The 15,729-nt window shown below is 49.2% G+C and overlaps 1 protein-coding gene across 2 annotated transcripts in view; it reads left to right on the top strand.

Annotated features, from left to right (window-relative positions):
• INVS (inversin) overlaps positions 1-15,729 on the top strand; it is a 78,969-nt gene that overhangs the window by 50,581 nt on the left and 12,659 nt on the right. For both annotated transcript variants that reach the window (XM_029054077.2, XM_029054076.2), the window contains exons 9-12: positions 624-779; positions 2,596-2,825; positions 4,688-4,794; positions 11,436-11,648. In XM_029054077.2, coding sequence (XP_028909910.1) covers positions 624-779; positions 2,596-2,825; positions 4,688-4,794; positions 11,436-11,648 — 706 coding nt within the window. The remainder of the gene's footprint in view (positions 1-623; positions 780-2,595; positions 2,826-4,687; positions 4,795-11,435; positions 11,649-15,729) is intronic.

The following is a 15,729-nucleotide window of genomic DNA, read 5'->3' as shown; positions in this document are numbered from 1 at the left end:
TTCTAAACACTGGGGTAGATACAAGGTAATCAGGTTTTCCCACGTGGGGCTCACAGTCTTAATCCCCATTTAGCAGATGAGGTAACTGAGGCACAGAGAAACGAAGCGGCTTGCCCAAGGTCACACAGCAGACAAGTGGTGGAGCTGGGATTAGAACCCCTGTCCCCTGACTCCCAAGCCCGGGCTCTTGCCACTGAGCCACGCTGCTTTTCTAAGCATCTAGTCCAGGGCATGAACTGGACACTCACTTGGGATTATTACTGCAGACTACCGCATCAGAATGGACTTTACTCAGAGCACTGACCCATTCCATGAGAAGAGGATGACTTTCAGTTTGGGGCATCGATGAGGAGGATTCTCTGTGGGCAAGCTTCTGGCAGGGAGGTTTTCAGAGGAAATGAAAAAGGGGAGAGGGGAAGCGTGGGAGAACGGAGGGAGAGAGGAACAATTAGAGCAGAGCCAGGTGGAGCAGAAGGGGGGACGCAGCTGTGGGGAAGCTCAGTTTCCATGGAACATAGAAACTCGAGGGGGGCAGCAAAAACAGAGCCGAGCAACGGGACCAGTCAGGAGAGTGAGACTGGCCTTTCGGATATACTTGAGACTTTTGGTTTCTCTTCTTTCAGCTCTACATGCCGCTGCCCTGTCGGGCCACGTCAGCACCGTGAAATTATTATTGGACCATAACGCCCAGGTGGACGCTACTGATGTCATGAAACACACTCCCCTCTTCCGAGCATGTGAAATGGGGCACAAAGATGTGATTCAGACGCTCATTAAAGGTCAGGTAGCCCGCTCTTTAAGCCAATAACAAAATGGAAAAGTTCCCAGATGCCCGGTTTGAAACCCAGCCAAATCTGAAATCCCGGCACAGATGGGTAAAGGTAGCTGAGGGTGTGTGATAGTTTTAGCCTTCCTTTGATTCTGCTCTGGGTACCTTGTCCTCTAGGAGATTTCAGTTCCCCGACCGTCCCGCTGCGGTTTGGCGACTGGGACTGGCCTCTAGAGAGGACCGGGTTTGACTTTCGAGCCGATTTTACAGACATTGGATCGTGGACCCCCAAAGGAGCTGAAGCGAGAGAGAAGGATCGTGGGTGTGATATCATCGCCGACAGATGTAGGCCCCAGATTTTGAGAAATGGAACAGGCAGGGCTGGCAGGCAGGTGGTGCAGGGCTTGAGAGGCTGACTCTCTTCCACATTCCTCTCTCTCTCTCACACACATGCACACACAACCCTCCCCACCACCAATCCCCCTTTCCTGCCCCATACTCCTTCCTGCCAGAAGTCCCTGCTCTTACTGGCCGGGGGCATCCCCCCATTGTAGGGTTCTTGGGCAGGCAGCCGTGCAGCCTAGGAGGAAGTGGGCAGTGGGGAAGGGAGCTCCTGGACGTGGGAGTCACAACCCCTACAATCAGTCGATCAATCAGTCGTTTTTATTGAGCACTTACTATGTGCAGAGCACTCTACTAAGTGCTTGGGAGAGCAGCCTGGCCTAGTGGAAAGAGTAAGAGCCTGGGAGTCAGAGGGACCTGGGTTCTAATCCCAGCTCTCCCAGTATGCTTTGTGACCTTGGCCAAGTCACTTAACTTCTCTGGGCCTCAGTTACCTCATCTGTAAAATGGGGATTGAGACTGAGAGTCCTTTGTGGAACAAGGACTGTGTCTCAACCAATTATCTTGTATCTGCCTAACTCTTAGTACAGTGTCTGGCATGTGGTAAGCGCTTAATAAATACCACAATTATTATTATCATTATTAGAATCAGGAGCCCTTTTCACCCACTCCTTCCTCGACTGATATGACCATCTGCCCCAGCTGTGGCCACAGAGGGGCCCACTCCTCCCCCCCACCTCTTCTCCATTCCCAGAAAAATGGGACTTGGTCTCGTTGGCCACAGGGCTGAGGTGACTGACATACTCTCCCCCTCCTGCTCTGAGGACAAGGAGGCCGCCCCACGTCCAGCTTCAAGAATGCTCCCATTTGGTTTTGTGTTTAAATCTTAGTTTGGACTTGAATCACCCGTTTCCCGGAGATAAAACGTGAGTGAGAGAAATCCTAGAGCATCAGTGTCTCTCTTACAGCCCAAGTTGATTCATCACCCAGGCAGGGCAGCTTATTTACAGCTTCTCCTTGAATAGTGGAGAACTTTGGAGGCGGGTGGGAATTCTGTATCGGGGACATTCTTTTTTATTTGAGTCTCGTCTTGGAAGTAAGGACGGGCACAATCGGCGAGTCAAAGAAGTCAGATTGGGCTTGGTATTCATCGTTCCGTCGATCAATCAGTTGCATTTATTGAGCGCTTACTGTGTGGGAGAGTACAATATAACAGGCACGTTCCCTACCCCCAATGAGTTTACAGCCTACAGTCGTTAGGGAACCCAGACACAGAGTTTGATCCTCCTCAGGGATGGAAATTCCCCCGGGTGTTCTCTCCGTACTGACTTTTATCTCCCCGTGTGTTGTAGTGTAACAGGTGCATTTATGTGTATCAGATACGGAGATTCCCAAGCCCCAGTTCGGACAGTGTTGCGGGTCTCGGAAGACACTCCGTCAATGTCCGTGATGATCCTGTGTTAAATAATAGTTTGCTCTTGCAGGTGGGGCAAGAGTGGATCTCGTGGACCAAGATGGCCATTCTCCTCTCCACTGGGCAGCCCTGGGGGGGAATGCTGACGTTTGCCAAATATTGATTGAAAATAAAATCAACCCCAACGTGCAGGATTATGCAGGAAGGACCCCCCTGCAGTGCGCTGCCTACGGAGGCTACATACACTGCATGGCAGTGCTCATGGAAAACAGCGCCGACCCCAACATCCAGGACAAGGAGGTAGGAACTCTGCTCTGGAAGTTTTCCATTCAGCGGGGTCCCCTTGAGCCGTGACTTTGCTGTTTCAGGTGGCAGTTTAACCTGAGCTAAGTACTTGAGATGAAAACGCAGCTTCCGGATCACAATAGATTTGTCTTCCTGTTGCGTTCAGTTCTCCTCCAAGACAGGCTCTTTTTCTGTTAGTAGATTTGGCGCTTAGAAAAATGGATGAATTCTTTCAGGTCGCCAAGGTCAAGTGGCGGGGGTGGGGGGTTTCCAGCCCAGAGTGCTAAGTCGGTGGTCTTCACTCCGAAATCCATTGCAGTGGGTCACTGGTAGCTTCAGGTGACTTTGTCGCTACTGAAACTGAGCCTGGTGTGAGCTTTGAGAATGGCAGAGAGGGTGGCGGAAGGATGGAACTGATGGGGAAGTGACTTCCCGTCCCTTCTTGAGCTCCCAGGGTCCTACCGGTTTGGGGGTTGGAGGGGCAGAGCTTCGGGGAGAGGCTAGCCCCCAAGTTCTGAGGGAAACCCAAGGAGGACAGGATAGCAGAGCTGCTTGGCCCCTTCTCCAGTTCCCAGGCTGAGGATCCCTGGGGGCAGAAAGTAAAGAGACCAGTTTTCTGGTCAACGGAGAAGCAGCGAGGCTCAGTGGAAAGAGCATGGGCTTTGGAGTCAGGGATCATGAGTTCGAATCCCAGCTCTGCCACTTGTCGGCTGTGGGACTGTGGGCAAGTCACTTAACTTCTCTGTGCCTCAGTTCCCTCATCTGTAAAATGGGGATTAAGACTGTGAGCCCCACGTGGGACAACCTGATTCCCCTATGTCTACCCCAGCGCTTAGAACAGTGCTCGGCACATAGTAAGCGCTTAACAAATACCAACATTAATTAATTAATTAACTAAGGTGGGATGGAGGCGGGACGAGGGGGAGAGGCCACAATTGCCATCTTAGGCCACTGCCGGCACCCAGGCCCGGCCTCCCAGCTCAGGAGGAGCCGGTCTGGCTGTCACCTCTACCCAGGTAAAGGTGGCAGAGGATGAGGAACCAGGGCTACTCCCGGTGTCACTGCCGTCCGGATGCAGTGATAGCCGATGAGAAGTAATAATAGTAATTGTGGTATTCGTTAACCACTTAGAGTGTGCCAGACATCGTGCTAAGCATTGGGGTAGATACCACATAACCAGTCCCTGTCCCACGTGGGGCTTAGAGTCTAAGTAGGAAGGACAGGTATTGAATCCCCATTTTGCAGATGATGAAATGAATCTGCACTGGTCTTTCTCAGGGCCCTGCTTGGGGGTTTGCCACCAGGGCAGAAGCACGTACACATGGCTGAACCAAAATCCCCATGCCCGGATTCAGGGTGGGTCAAAGTTGGCCCAAGTCACAACAGTGGCTCTGGCTGCCAGCAAAGAGGAGGAGGAGGAAAGGGCTTGATACATAATGTGCTCAATAAATACGATCGAATGAATGAATGAATAGAGAAATGAACCAATGAAAGTAGCAGAAGAGACGTCTGGTCTCGTTAACGAGCCGGAACGCCGACACCGGGCTCTCAGGGACCTTCGACCCTCTCTGATACATCCCGCTGTGACCAGCGTGGAAATTGACTGGAAAAACCCAGTTTGGAACAGAAATGGGCTGAGGGTCCCAGGTGGGCGGAAAGTCTTCCGGGTGGGAAGTGAATTAAAAGACGATATTCAAAGAACTTCTTCTGGACTTTCTTTTCTGTGGGCTTGGTTTCTCATTTAATGATGTCCAGCCTCTCCAAGGTAGATTTATAGGAATCACTGCCAATGTTGGAATCTTAATGTGCACGGCAAAACCAGCTTGTCGTTTGATTGTCAGCCATAAGATTTACTGAATGTCGGCTCCTCTTCACAGGGAAGAACAGCTTTACATTGGTCCTGTAACAATGGTTACCTTGACGCTATCAAGTTGCTGCTGGATTTTGCCGCTTTTCTTAATCATATGGAAAATAATGAAGAGAGGTAAATTTTTGGTAGCTCTTTGGGTTAAAAAAATGTAATTTGGGGATTATCGAGGCTTTTGAAAATTGATAGAAAGTGAAGCTAATTTTCAGTAATTTCAGACACATATTAGTTTTCATTTTTATAATTCACATATAACAGCATCTGCGTGGTGTTTCTTCTGTTAAATAAATGCTCAGCATCGTAGTACCTGATGGACTCTGTTTAGAGTATCAAACTCCCCCTGTGTCTACCCCAGCGCTTAGAACAGTGCTCGGCACATAGTAAGCGCTTAACAAATACCAACATTATTAAACTCCTCTTTCAGTACAAAATTTAACCATGTCCTAATCATGGTTTTGAGGTAAAAGCACTGCATTTGGGTGAGATAAATGACAATATTCTCACGCGAGAGCTAAGCAAAAACTTACTAAGATTCCTGGTTATTCCCCCAAACTCCAGGCTGTATAAGAGGGGAGAAGGGAAATCCCTCAGAAGACAAGTTTATGACAATTTTTTTAAATGACCAAACTTTCCAAAAGCCTCATCCCAAAATACAAGTTGATCCCATTGCCGTTAGAGGTGAGACTGACAGTTCACCCCCCAAATGCCCTAAGTTGATCTGAATCGACCGTGAACAAATTAGTTATTAAGTGTACTTTCATTGATGTGAATCCATTTTGGCTGAAAGAAAAGAAAGTTGGGTTTTCTGGGTTTGTGTTTTTTTTCCAGTTCGGGAGAATTGAACCCGAACTTAAAATTCTAAAAAATTTCCTTCTCTAAAATGTGGCCATTGGACAGCCAAGGAGGGCCACACGTCAGAAGTAAAGAGGAGAAGGAGGCGGGGTTTCTCATCCAGAGAGATATGGCAATCCATTCCCAGTCCAAACATTTCCCAAACCCCAGCCCAACTACCCTTCCCTTACCGCGTCGCCTCATGTTCCAGTTGCTAATGCTGGCCTCCCCAGGGTCTGCCTGCCCACTCTGGGCTGCCTTCCTTCTGCTAGGAACCCAGCATTCCCTTTCCCTGAAATGGCTACCCCTTTTCCCTAAAGCAAAGGGAAAGAACCATGGCATAGTGGTTAAAGTCCGGGCTTGGGTGTCAGAGAAGGATCTGGGTTTTAATCCCAGTTCTGCCACTTGTCTGCTATGTGACCTTGGGAAGTCACTTTACTTCTCTGGGCCTCATTTCCCTCATCTGAAAAACGGCGGAATAAGACTGTGAGCCCTATATGGCACTTGAACTGTGTCCAACCTGATTATCTTGTATCTACCACAGTGCTTAGAAGAGTGCCTGACACATAGCGTTTAACAAATACCTTTAAAAAAAAAAAAAAAAGGAAATAAGACAAAAACTTCACCTACCCGGGGAGCCGGTGGGGTTGGGAGTAGCCCAGCACATGAAATTCATTTCCATCGGTAAGGTGGGTCGGTGGAAAATATTAGCAGTTTTAAGAGGGACAGATTGATGGACAACAGCTGGGAATGTTTGAGAACTCAGAGAGTTTATATATGGATAATGGACTGGGGTGTTTTATTAAAGGGAAAGGTAAGAGATGTTGGATGGTCCCTCAGGACCTGCAGACCAAGCTCACTGTGGGCAGGTAACGTATCTACCAACTCTGTTATACTGTACTCTTCCGAGTGCTTAGTATAGTGCTCTGTAAATAGTAAGGATACAATACATACGATTGATTGATTGATGGCAACCATCCCGTGGTTCCTCCAGGCGTCCTGGGCCGGATGGGCCGTGGGACCGACCCGGGATAACATTGCATTTTCATAACTGTGTCCCTTCCCTCCCTCAAAGCTCTACTAAAAATATGCCGGCTCCGTGAAGCCTTCCGAGACTAACCCCCTCCTGAATCCAGTCACACCAGTATCCCTCAGCGCCTAGGTACAGCTGAACTAACTATATGTTTCTGTCACGTGGTTTGTTTCGGTATATTATTGTCTATCCAGTTTTCCTGTCTCATTTCTGTCAGCGTGTCTGTGTGTTGGGTGTTCGGGTCATGCGGGGTCTTAACGGACTGTCCCGGGAGAACAGTGGCCTCCGTTGTGATATTGCCAGGCGGAGGCAAGCTGGAGACGGGGTCGGGGAGAGCGTGTTTCGCTCATTTGATTTCTAGGTTTAAGGTCAGTTCCCGTAGACTTTCCTTGTAGGACTAGTTTGGGGGAAAAGCTTTTCCTCTCCGAGTCAGGAGTTGAAAGGAAGGTGGCGGAATGGGAGGCGGTGGTAGCCAGGAAGCTCGTTGGGGATAGAGACCAAGTCTTGTTTTACTTTACAACCCCTCAGTCATCTCACGGTCTGTGGGGTATGAGGGGTTGGGAGTTCCAGGCAACAGGGTTGGCAAGCAGGAGAGATGAGAACAAGGCAGTGTGTTTAGGCTGGCTCTAAGAGGAACAGAGTGAGAGCTGGGGTGTAGTGGGAGTTGAGCAAAGAGAAGACGATGGAAGAGAGCCGATTGAGTACCGTAAAGCCACTGGTCGGGAGTTTCTACTCAAAGGGGAGAGGAATGGGCTGCTCCCCTAGTCTGAGAATTCCCTCTGGGCAGGGAATCTGTCTACCGACTCTGTTGTGTTGTAGAAGCACCGTGGCCTTTTGAATAGAACATGGGCTTGGAAGTCAAAAGGACCTGGGTTCTAATCCTGACTCCGCCCCTTGCCTGCTCTGTGACCTTGGGCAAGTCACTTAACTTCTCTGTGCCTCTGTCACCTCGTCTGTAAAATGGGGATTAAGACTACAAGCCTCATATGGGACAGGGACTGTGTCCAACCTGATTTTCTTATATCCGCCCCAGCACTTAGTACAGTGCCTGGCACCGAGTAAGCACTTAACAAATACCATAATCATTATTAGTCTCCCAAGCACTTAGTTCAGTGCTCTGCATGCAGTAAGCACTTAATAAATACCAGTGATTGAGCAGCATGGCCTAGTGGAAAGAGCAAGGGCCTGGGTTCTAATATCAGCTCTGCCACTTGCTTGCTGTGTGATCTTGGGCAAATCACTTAACTTCTCTGTTCCTCAGTTTCCTCAGCTGTAAAGTTGATTAATTTGTATCTATCCTGGAGTTTAGAACAGTGCCTGACCCACAGAGAGCACTGTAAACTCGTTATGGGCAGGAAACGTATCTACCAACTCTGCTGTATTGTACTCTCCCAAGGGTCTAGTACAGTGTTCTAATGCTGAGCACGTAATACAGTGCTCTGCACACAGTGAGCACTCAATAAATGATAGATTGCTTTGCCCACAGGAAACGATAAATATCGTCGATTGATTAACGAATACCATTAAAAAAAGGGTTCTGAGGGGTGGGGAGAAGTGTGCAGAACAACGTTTTGCAAAATGATCCGGGCACCAGATTGAAGTGTGGATTGAAAAGGGGAGAGACTGGGGGCAAGGAGTTCTGCAAGGAGGCTAATGCAGAAGTGAAGCTGGGCCATGACGGTGTTTGGACCAGTGTGGTGGCCGTTTGGGTGAAGGGGTCGGTGGGGCAAGAGGGTGAGAATGTATTTCAGAGCTCCTTCCCTCACCTGCACAAATCTGAACTGCTCAAAAATCAGTGCTCTACAAATTGGTCCTAAAATTGAATTTTTATCTAAAAACTCAGCACCTCCAAAGGCATCTGCTGTGCAGTTATTCTTCACTGACTCTTAAATTTATGCCGAGACCATCCAGATTTAGTAAAGCTCTTTGGGTTCAGTTCCGGGATGAAAACCAAAGCCAGAAGAAACTTTCGCAAGTGTTCTGTTAAATGTTTATCCCATAAGCAGTAATGATAATAGTAACAACAATAGTAGTGACGTGCCAGGTATAAAGGGCTTTTCCTTCCAAGAATTCAAAGTGCTTTCACTGAATGAAGAGGCAGCTGCCCAGTTATTCTCCAGTCCATAGGAGATTCAATGAGAGGAAGTAACATAAATTGCAGCAGGAGATAGTTTACTAAGGGGAAGCTGGAGCCCAGAGAGGTTGTCATTTAGATCCAGGCACATCCCTTCCCTCAAATCGACAGAAACAAAAGTCTCCAACAGTCGTCAAAGTGACATGTGAAGCCTGCCGAAGCCCCAGAACCTAAGGCTCCAGGCCACCGTCTCATCATACCTCGCACACGCTTAAGGTGTTGCAGCGAGGTGATGAGTTTCACCCATGATAGTTCTTGTGCTTTGTTCATTTGAAAAATCTGTTCCCAAACTGTTGCTTGGTTTGGAATTTGCCCAAGAGAGGGTCTTCCCGAAATATCTGCGGGACGGTTAGCTCTGTCTCTTGGCCCCGGGCAGCATTTCACCATCCACGCTCTTTGGAGAAATGGCGCTCGCTCTGCTATTGGGTTATCATACCAAGTGACATCGCAGTTCGGGGATTCAGGTGTTCTTGTCAAACCAGCTATGGACAGCGAGTTCAGTTGGACTTTCTGGGGCTCCTTTCCCCATCTTTAGCTCCCCGGCATCTTTACTGCTTACCATCAAGCAGATCTTTCATTTGACTTCTCAGCATTTGACACGAACCATTTCACTTAACGTACGACCAGGCGTCACGTTCTGTCGACTCCTACTGGCTTTCAGTCAATAAATGTTACCGACTGACAGCCTCCCTCTGCTACCGATGCTTAAATTTGCTTCACTCTAATGCTCTGAAAGGGACGAGGTTTGGGGACTTTAATCTGGCATGGCATGACCAATTTCTGACTTTTCTTTTATGGGCCGTCAGCCCCTTTGGCCGTAATTTCATTAAGAGCTAGGGTATCCAGGAAGCCGGGGCTACTCTGTTCCGTGAAGCCCTTTCTTGTAATATTCGCTCACCCCGATTTTAGCAGTGAGTGGCTAGGTTAATTAATGAAATATACAATTTAAGTAAAAAAAATCAGCTTTCAAATAGTTATTAAGCACCTACTCTGATTCTATCCCTGCTATTCAAGTTTGCTCCTGAAAAGACAGAATTCCAGGCCAACTAAGGTTTCTAAAGTGAATGTAATAATGATAATAATAGTAACTGTGGTATTTGTTAAGCTGTTACTATGTGCCAGGCACCGTACTAAGGGCTGGGGTGGATACAAGCAAATTGGATTGGACCCAGTCCCTGTCCCCCGTGGGGCTCACAGTCTCAATCCCCATTTTCCAGATGAGGAAACCGAGGGCCAGAGAAGTGAAGTGACTTGCCCAAGCACAAAGCAGACAGGTGGCAGAGCTGGGTTTAGAACCCATGACGGTCTGATTCCCAGGCCCATGCTCTATCCATTACACTACACTGAGACAATATAAATGACACAAATCTACCTTACATACTCAGGCGTCTTATTCTTCACCTTCTTCCTTGGGGGCTATGGGCCGGACTAGCCTGAGTTCCTCCTCCTCCCCCCCCCCCCCGCCCCCACATCCATCCAAGGAGCCCACAGATGGACCAGCCCTGATTTAGGATGGATCCAGACCCAATATCGATTGCAGGAAGTCAGGGAGGAAACAAGCGGCCTTTGGGCAGAGCTTCCCGACAAGGAGAATGGAAGGAAGGAGGTGGCCTCAGCCGGGAGGAGCTGGTTGGAACAGCCAAGGGAAGAGGAGGCCAGGACCTTCCACCTGCTCCTTCCAGTCAACCGGGGAAGGCCTCGGGCATGAGGCGAGAAGGGTGGCACCCAAGGGTCCAGGCAGGAGTCGCCATCCTGGCAGACCGGGTCTTCCCATTTCTTCCTTTTTGGGGGGTCTAGGGCCAAGAAGAGGGAGCATTCTAGCTGAGCTGGAACTCTGCTGGCTCCACTCCTGCTGCCGGGCCTCATTCCCTCCTTAGGTCACCACCAGGAGCATTTTGAAAGAACACACTCACTGCAGAACACATTCACTTGGACCTGGAAAATCTCGGGGAAAGGGTTGGACATTCTGGGCAAATTCCTTAATCATCCGACACATTTAAGAAACACCAGGAAAGCAGGGAGTTCTTTTGGAAAGTGCGAAGTCATCCTGTGGCATTTTTTGCATGCCTGCTGTTTGCAGAGTAACATCCAGTAAGACAAAGACCGTGACCTCAAGGAGCTTACAGTCTTACTGGAGCTTGGGTGGGAACGGTGAACGGATAAATTCAGTTCATTCACAAATACTATGCCTGTTGATGGCAAACACTATGCCTGTTGATGGAAGGATAAGTAGTAATTAAGCTAGTGTAAATTTAATCTAAGCCTTTAGTGGCCTAGTGGAAGGAGCCCAGGCCTGGGAGTCAGAGGATTTAGGGTCCAATCCCACCTTCACCACTTGTCTGCTGTGTGACCTAGGGCAAATCACTTGACTGCTCTGTGCCTCAGTCGCCTCATTCGTAAAATGGGGATTAAGACTGTGAGCCCCGTGTGGGACATGAACTGGGCCCAACCCCATTTGCTTATATCCACCCTAGTGCTTAACAAATACCAGAATTATCAATCTACATAAATGCTACAGGGTAAATGTTTGGGCTCTGATTACAGGTACTGGGAAACCGTCTGTTGGCTGAGAACTAGGGCACAAGCATGGCCTCAGGGGTGGTTCCTGTAGGCACTGTGGGGGAGAGGAATTCTGTCCCCATCGGGCAAGGGAGGGGTGTGGGATTCCCCAGGGATGATCCCTGCCCAACTTTCAACCTTAATGTAGGTCTCTGATTGGGTCTTGACCTTTGATGACTTGAAAATATTTTCTTGCATTAGGTACACGCCCCTGGACTACGCTCTGCTTGGAGAGCACCATGAAGTCATCCAGTATATGCTGGAGCACGGGGCCCTGTCCATCGCCGCCATACAAGACATTGCCGCCTTCAAGATTCAGGCCGTGTACAAAGGGTACAAGGTCAGGAAAGCTTTCCAAGACCGAAAAAATCTTCTAATGAAGCACGAACAGTTGAGGAGGGATGCTGCAAACAAGTAAGCACGAGCTGGGGAAAAAAGAGGTTTTGAGCTATTCAGATTCTCAAACAGCTGAATGTTTGGGATTAGAATTCTCTGATTTTCATAATGAGGAATTAGACAAGCGTTGATTGTTTTTTGGACATTCATTTCCTGAAATTTTCACCAGTGTAAAAGAGTCAAGCGTGTCCCCATCTTTGTGGGTTATAACCCTGGAGAAAGATTAGTGTGCACGTTCCCTCCGTGATTTTGTATTACTGTAAGGGAGCTTTGGGAGACCACTTTTAGCCCTCTCCTCGGCGTGGACCTCTGGTCGACCTCTGCTCTCTGCTGGTTCAAGTCCTTGAACTATAGCACTCTGTTTAATGGGGTCCTAGGGGAGGGGGTCAGCCAGCCCACATCCTCGAGGCCAGGTTCCGTGAGTGGGCTGGTTGCTTCTCCTGCAGGAAGGAAAGTAACCGTTCTGTGACAAGCAAGGTCTAATTTATCAACTCAAACGCCAGGGTAATGGCAGTGGGATCTATACCGAGCGGGAGACGGACACCCACACGCTGACTGTTTGTGCAATGCCAATATTACTGTTTGAAACGGCCCCTTTCATCAAAGCCGCAGGGACTGAAGAAATGGCTCCGCTAGCCAGGGGGGCAGTTTCCAGATCAATTAGCAGCTTTTCGGGGCACCGGGGTTCAATCAGCTGCTTCTGCCCGAGCATATGTGATAAGATAGCACTGACAGATCGAGTTAAGGCTCCGCTCTGGCAGATTACACTGAAATGGCCCCGCCGGCATTGATAGGGGTCCCGGGAATGCTGATGACAAGCCGCCTAACGAACCTGTCAAGGGCAGGGCCGGGATTTAGGGCGTCGGCAGGTGGCAAACCGTGGGACGGAACCGGGGGCCGGAAACACAAAGGAGGCTTGCGGGGCGGGACGCCAACCGGCTACCTCTTAACGGAAAGCGCGGCCACCGGGTCTCCGCTGAGGGTCTCTCGTGCTTGCATTAAGAGCAGCCCCTCAGGTTGGAAGATGGTGATGATTTTAGCTTTGCTCCACTCTTGTATTTGACATGCCCACAGTACCTGGCGGTGGTTGCATTTCTTCCCTTCCGCTGTTACGATCCCAGAGAGTCACCCCGTTTCTAATGTCTGAACACCAGAGTTGTCTCTGGCAGCTCCAGATATGCATGGGTGTGCCCTGTCATCCGAGGGCTTCATGGTTTCTTTAAAGCATCATTGTGTGTTCTGCTTGGAGTTTCCCGGTCCCCGTCCACTGCAGAGCAACTGGTTGTGTATCATCCGGTGTAGTGTCATGATGTCAGCATGGTATAGTGGATAGAGCACGGGCCTGGGAGTCAGAAGGTCATGGGTTCTAATGTCGGCTCTGCCCCTTGTCTGCTGCGTGACTTCGGGCAAATCACTTTACTCCTCCGGGCCTCAGTTACCGCATCATAAAATGGGGGTTGAGACCGTGAGCCCCACGTGAGAGAGGGACTGTGTCCAACCCAATTTCCGTGTCCACCCCAGCACTTAGCACGGTGCCCGGCACGTAGCCGGCACTTAACAGATGCCACAGTTATTATTATCTGTTCCTCCTCCTCGCTCTGCGGAGGAAAGGTGTGATTGAGGGAGCAGTGGACTCGCTGAGCCAGGATCTCATATGATTATCCACCTCAGGGCTCAGTAGGCACTGGGCAAACACCGTTATCGTTATGGTGTTCCTCTCTTGTCCTCGACGCTAAGTATGGCACACAGGTGGCATTGAGGGAATGGTTGCACAACTGTTGTGTCAATGTCCAGAGTCACAGCTAAAAAGGTGGATTACCTCGCTTGCTTTTTAGACTCTTTTTTCTTTGAGTAAAAAATGGTATTTGTTAAGCACTTATTATGTACCAGGCACTGTACTAAGTGCTGGGGTAGAACCAAGCTAATCAGGTTGGACACACATAGTCCACTTCTCCTCATTCCTCGACTCTCTCTGCATCATTGAGAAGTGAATTCATTCATTCATTCATTCAATAGTATTTATTGAGCGCTTACTATGTGCAGAGCACTGTACTAAGCGCTTGGGATGAACAAGTCGGCAACAGATAGAGACAGTCCCTGCCGTTTGACGGGCTTACAGTCTAATCGGGGGAGACGGACAGACAAGAACGATGGCACTAAACAGCGTCAAGGGGAAGAACATCTCGTAAAAACCGATGGCAAATAAATAGAATCAAGGCGATGTACGATTCATTAACAAAATAAATAGGGTAACGAAAATATATACAGTTGAGCGGACGAGTACAGTGCCGTGGGGATGGGAAGGGAGAGGTGGAGGAGCAGAGGGAAAAGGGGAAAATGAGGCTTTAGCTGCGGAGAGGTAAAGGGGGGATGGCAGAGGGAGTAGAGGGGGAAGAGGAGCTCAGTCTGGGAACGCCTCTAGGAGGAGGTGATTTTTAAGTAAGGTTTTGAAGAGGGAAAGAGAATCAGTTTGGCGGAGGTGAGGAGGGAGGGCGTTCCAGGACCGCGGGAGGACGTGACCCGGGGGTCGACGGCGGGATGGGCGAGACCGAGGGACGGCGAGGAGGTGGGCGGCGGAGGAGCGGAGCGTGCGGGGTGGGCGGTAGAAAGAGAGAAGGGAGGAGAGGTAGGAAGGGGCAAGGTGATGGAGAGCCTCGAAGCCTAGAGTGAGGAGTTTTTGTTTGGAGCGGAGGTCGATAGGCAACCACTGGAGTTGTTTAAGAAGGGGAGTGACATGCCCAGATCGTTTCTGCAGGAAGATGAGCCGGGCGGCGGAGTGAAGAATAGACCGGAGCGGGGCGAGAGAGGAGGAAGGGAGGTCAGAGAGAAGGCTGACACAGTAGTCTAGCCGGGATATAACGAGAGCCCGTAATAGTAAGGTAGCCGTTTGGGTGGAGAGGAAAGGGCGGATCTTGGCGATATTGTAGAGGTGAAACCGGCAGGTCTTGGTAACGGATAGGATGTGATAGGATAGGATGAATTCAGTGACAGTCCCCGAAAGAGATCCCGGGCTGTGTCTGGTTAAGAATTTTAAAGTGGGAGTTGGTTTTGGCCACAAGTCTTCTTCAAACCGATTCTCAGTTCATAGTTATTTGCTAATTCTGAGTAGCGGTTTACCATCTTATGCCACCTTCTGTGTCCATGTCTAGAGCACAATCAGTGCCATAACGATCCATGAGCTTTGGATCGTGTTCTCCGCCTATTGGATCAAGAGTTTCGTAGATTGAAATTGTATTGCAGATTCCTGGTGAGGTTGTGAGAGCAGAGTTGGACCTAGTTTGGGCCCAGACCTGACTTAGTCTGTGGATGATGGGGAAAAGGCCAGATGGACCCCTCTGATTCCGATGCATCCAGCCCTGGAGTAACCCCGGGATCTGAGGAAACTTCCCTGTGCAGCCAAATTATTGAGTGATTCCTAGATGGAGGGCTACTGATGGAGTCAAACGCTGTTGTGAGGTCGACACTCACCGTGTAGAGGCCTGACGTCGGTCACAGCACAGTTACAGGTGCAAGATCATTCTGGCTTAATCCTACACAAGAGGAGGAAGCCGCAATTGCCAAATGGGTCCATTTCTGGTTGCTGTTGTGCATTTTCCAATGAGTCAGTTAATCGTTATTTATTGAGCACTTACTGCATGCAGAGCACTGTACTTGGGAGTGTTTGGGAGAGTACAATATAAGAATATAACAGCACCTTAGTAGAATGCTTAAAACCTAATAATAATAATGGTACTTGCTAAGCACTTATTATGTGTGCAGCACTGTTCTAAGCCCTAGGGTAGACACAAGTTAATCAGGTTGGACACAGTCCCTGTCCCACATGGGGCTCAGTCTTAATCCTCATTTTACAGATGAGGTAACTGAGGCCCAGAGAAGGGAAATGACTTGCCCAAAGTCCAACAACAACAGACATGTGGCAGAGCTGGGATTAGAACCCAGGTCCTTCTGATTCCCACTTAAGTAAGCACTTAACCAGTTAAAAAAAAACAAAAAACAACTTTCAGTTTTCCAAAGTCCAACTATCTGGCCTAAGACTGGCTCCACCTTGCAATGTGCTGCTCAGGTGTGACCCTACAGAGTCACACAATAGAGACAAATG

The sequence above is a fragment of the Ornithorhynchus anatinus genome, chromosome X3, assembly GCF_004115215.2.
Source record: "Ornithorhynchus anatinus isolate Pmale09 chromosome X3, mOrnAna1.pri.v4, whole genome shotgun sequence".
In the NCBI taxonomy this organism is placed as follows: domain Eukaryota; kingdom Metazoa; phylum Chordata; class Mammalia; order Monotremata; family Ornithorhynchidae; genus Ornithorhynchus; species Ornithorhynchus anatinus.
The sequence above is the reverse complement of the archived record's forward strand: the minus strand, read 5'-3'. Positions and strand labels throughout refer to the sequence as shown.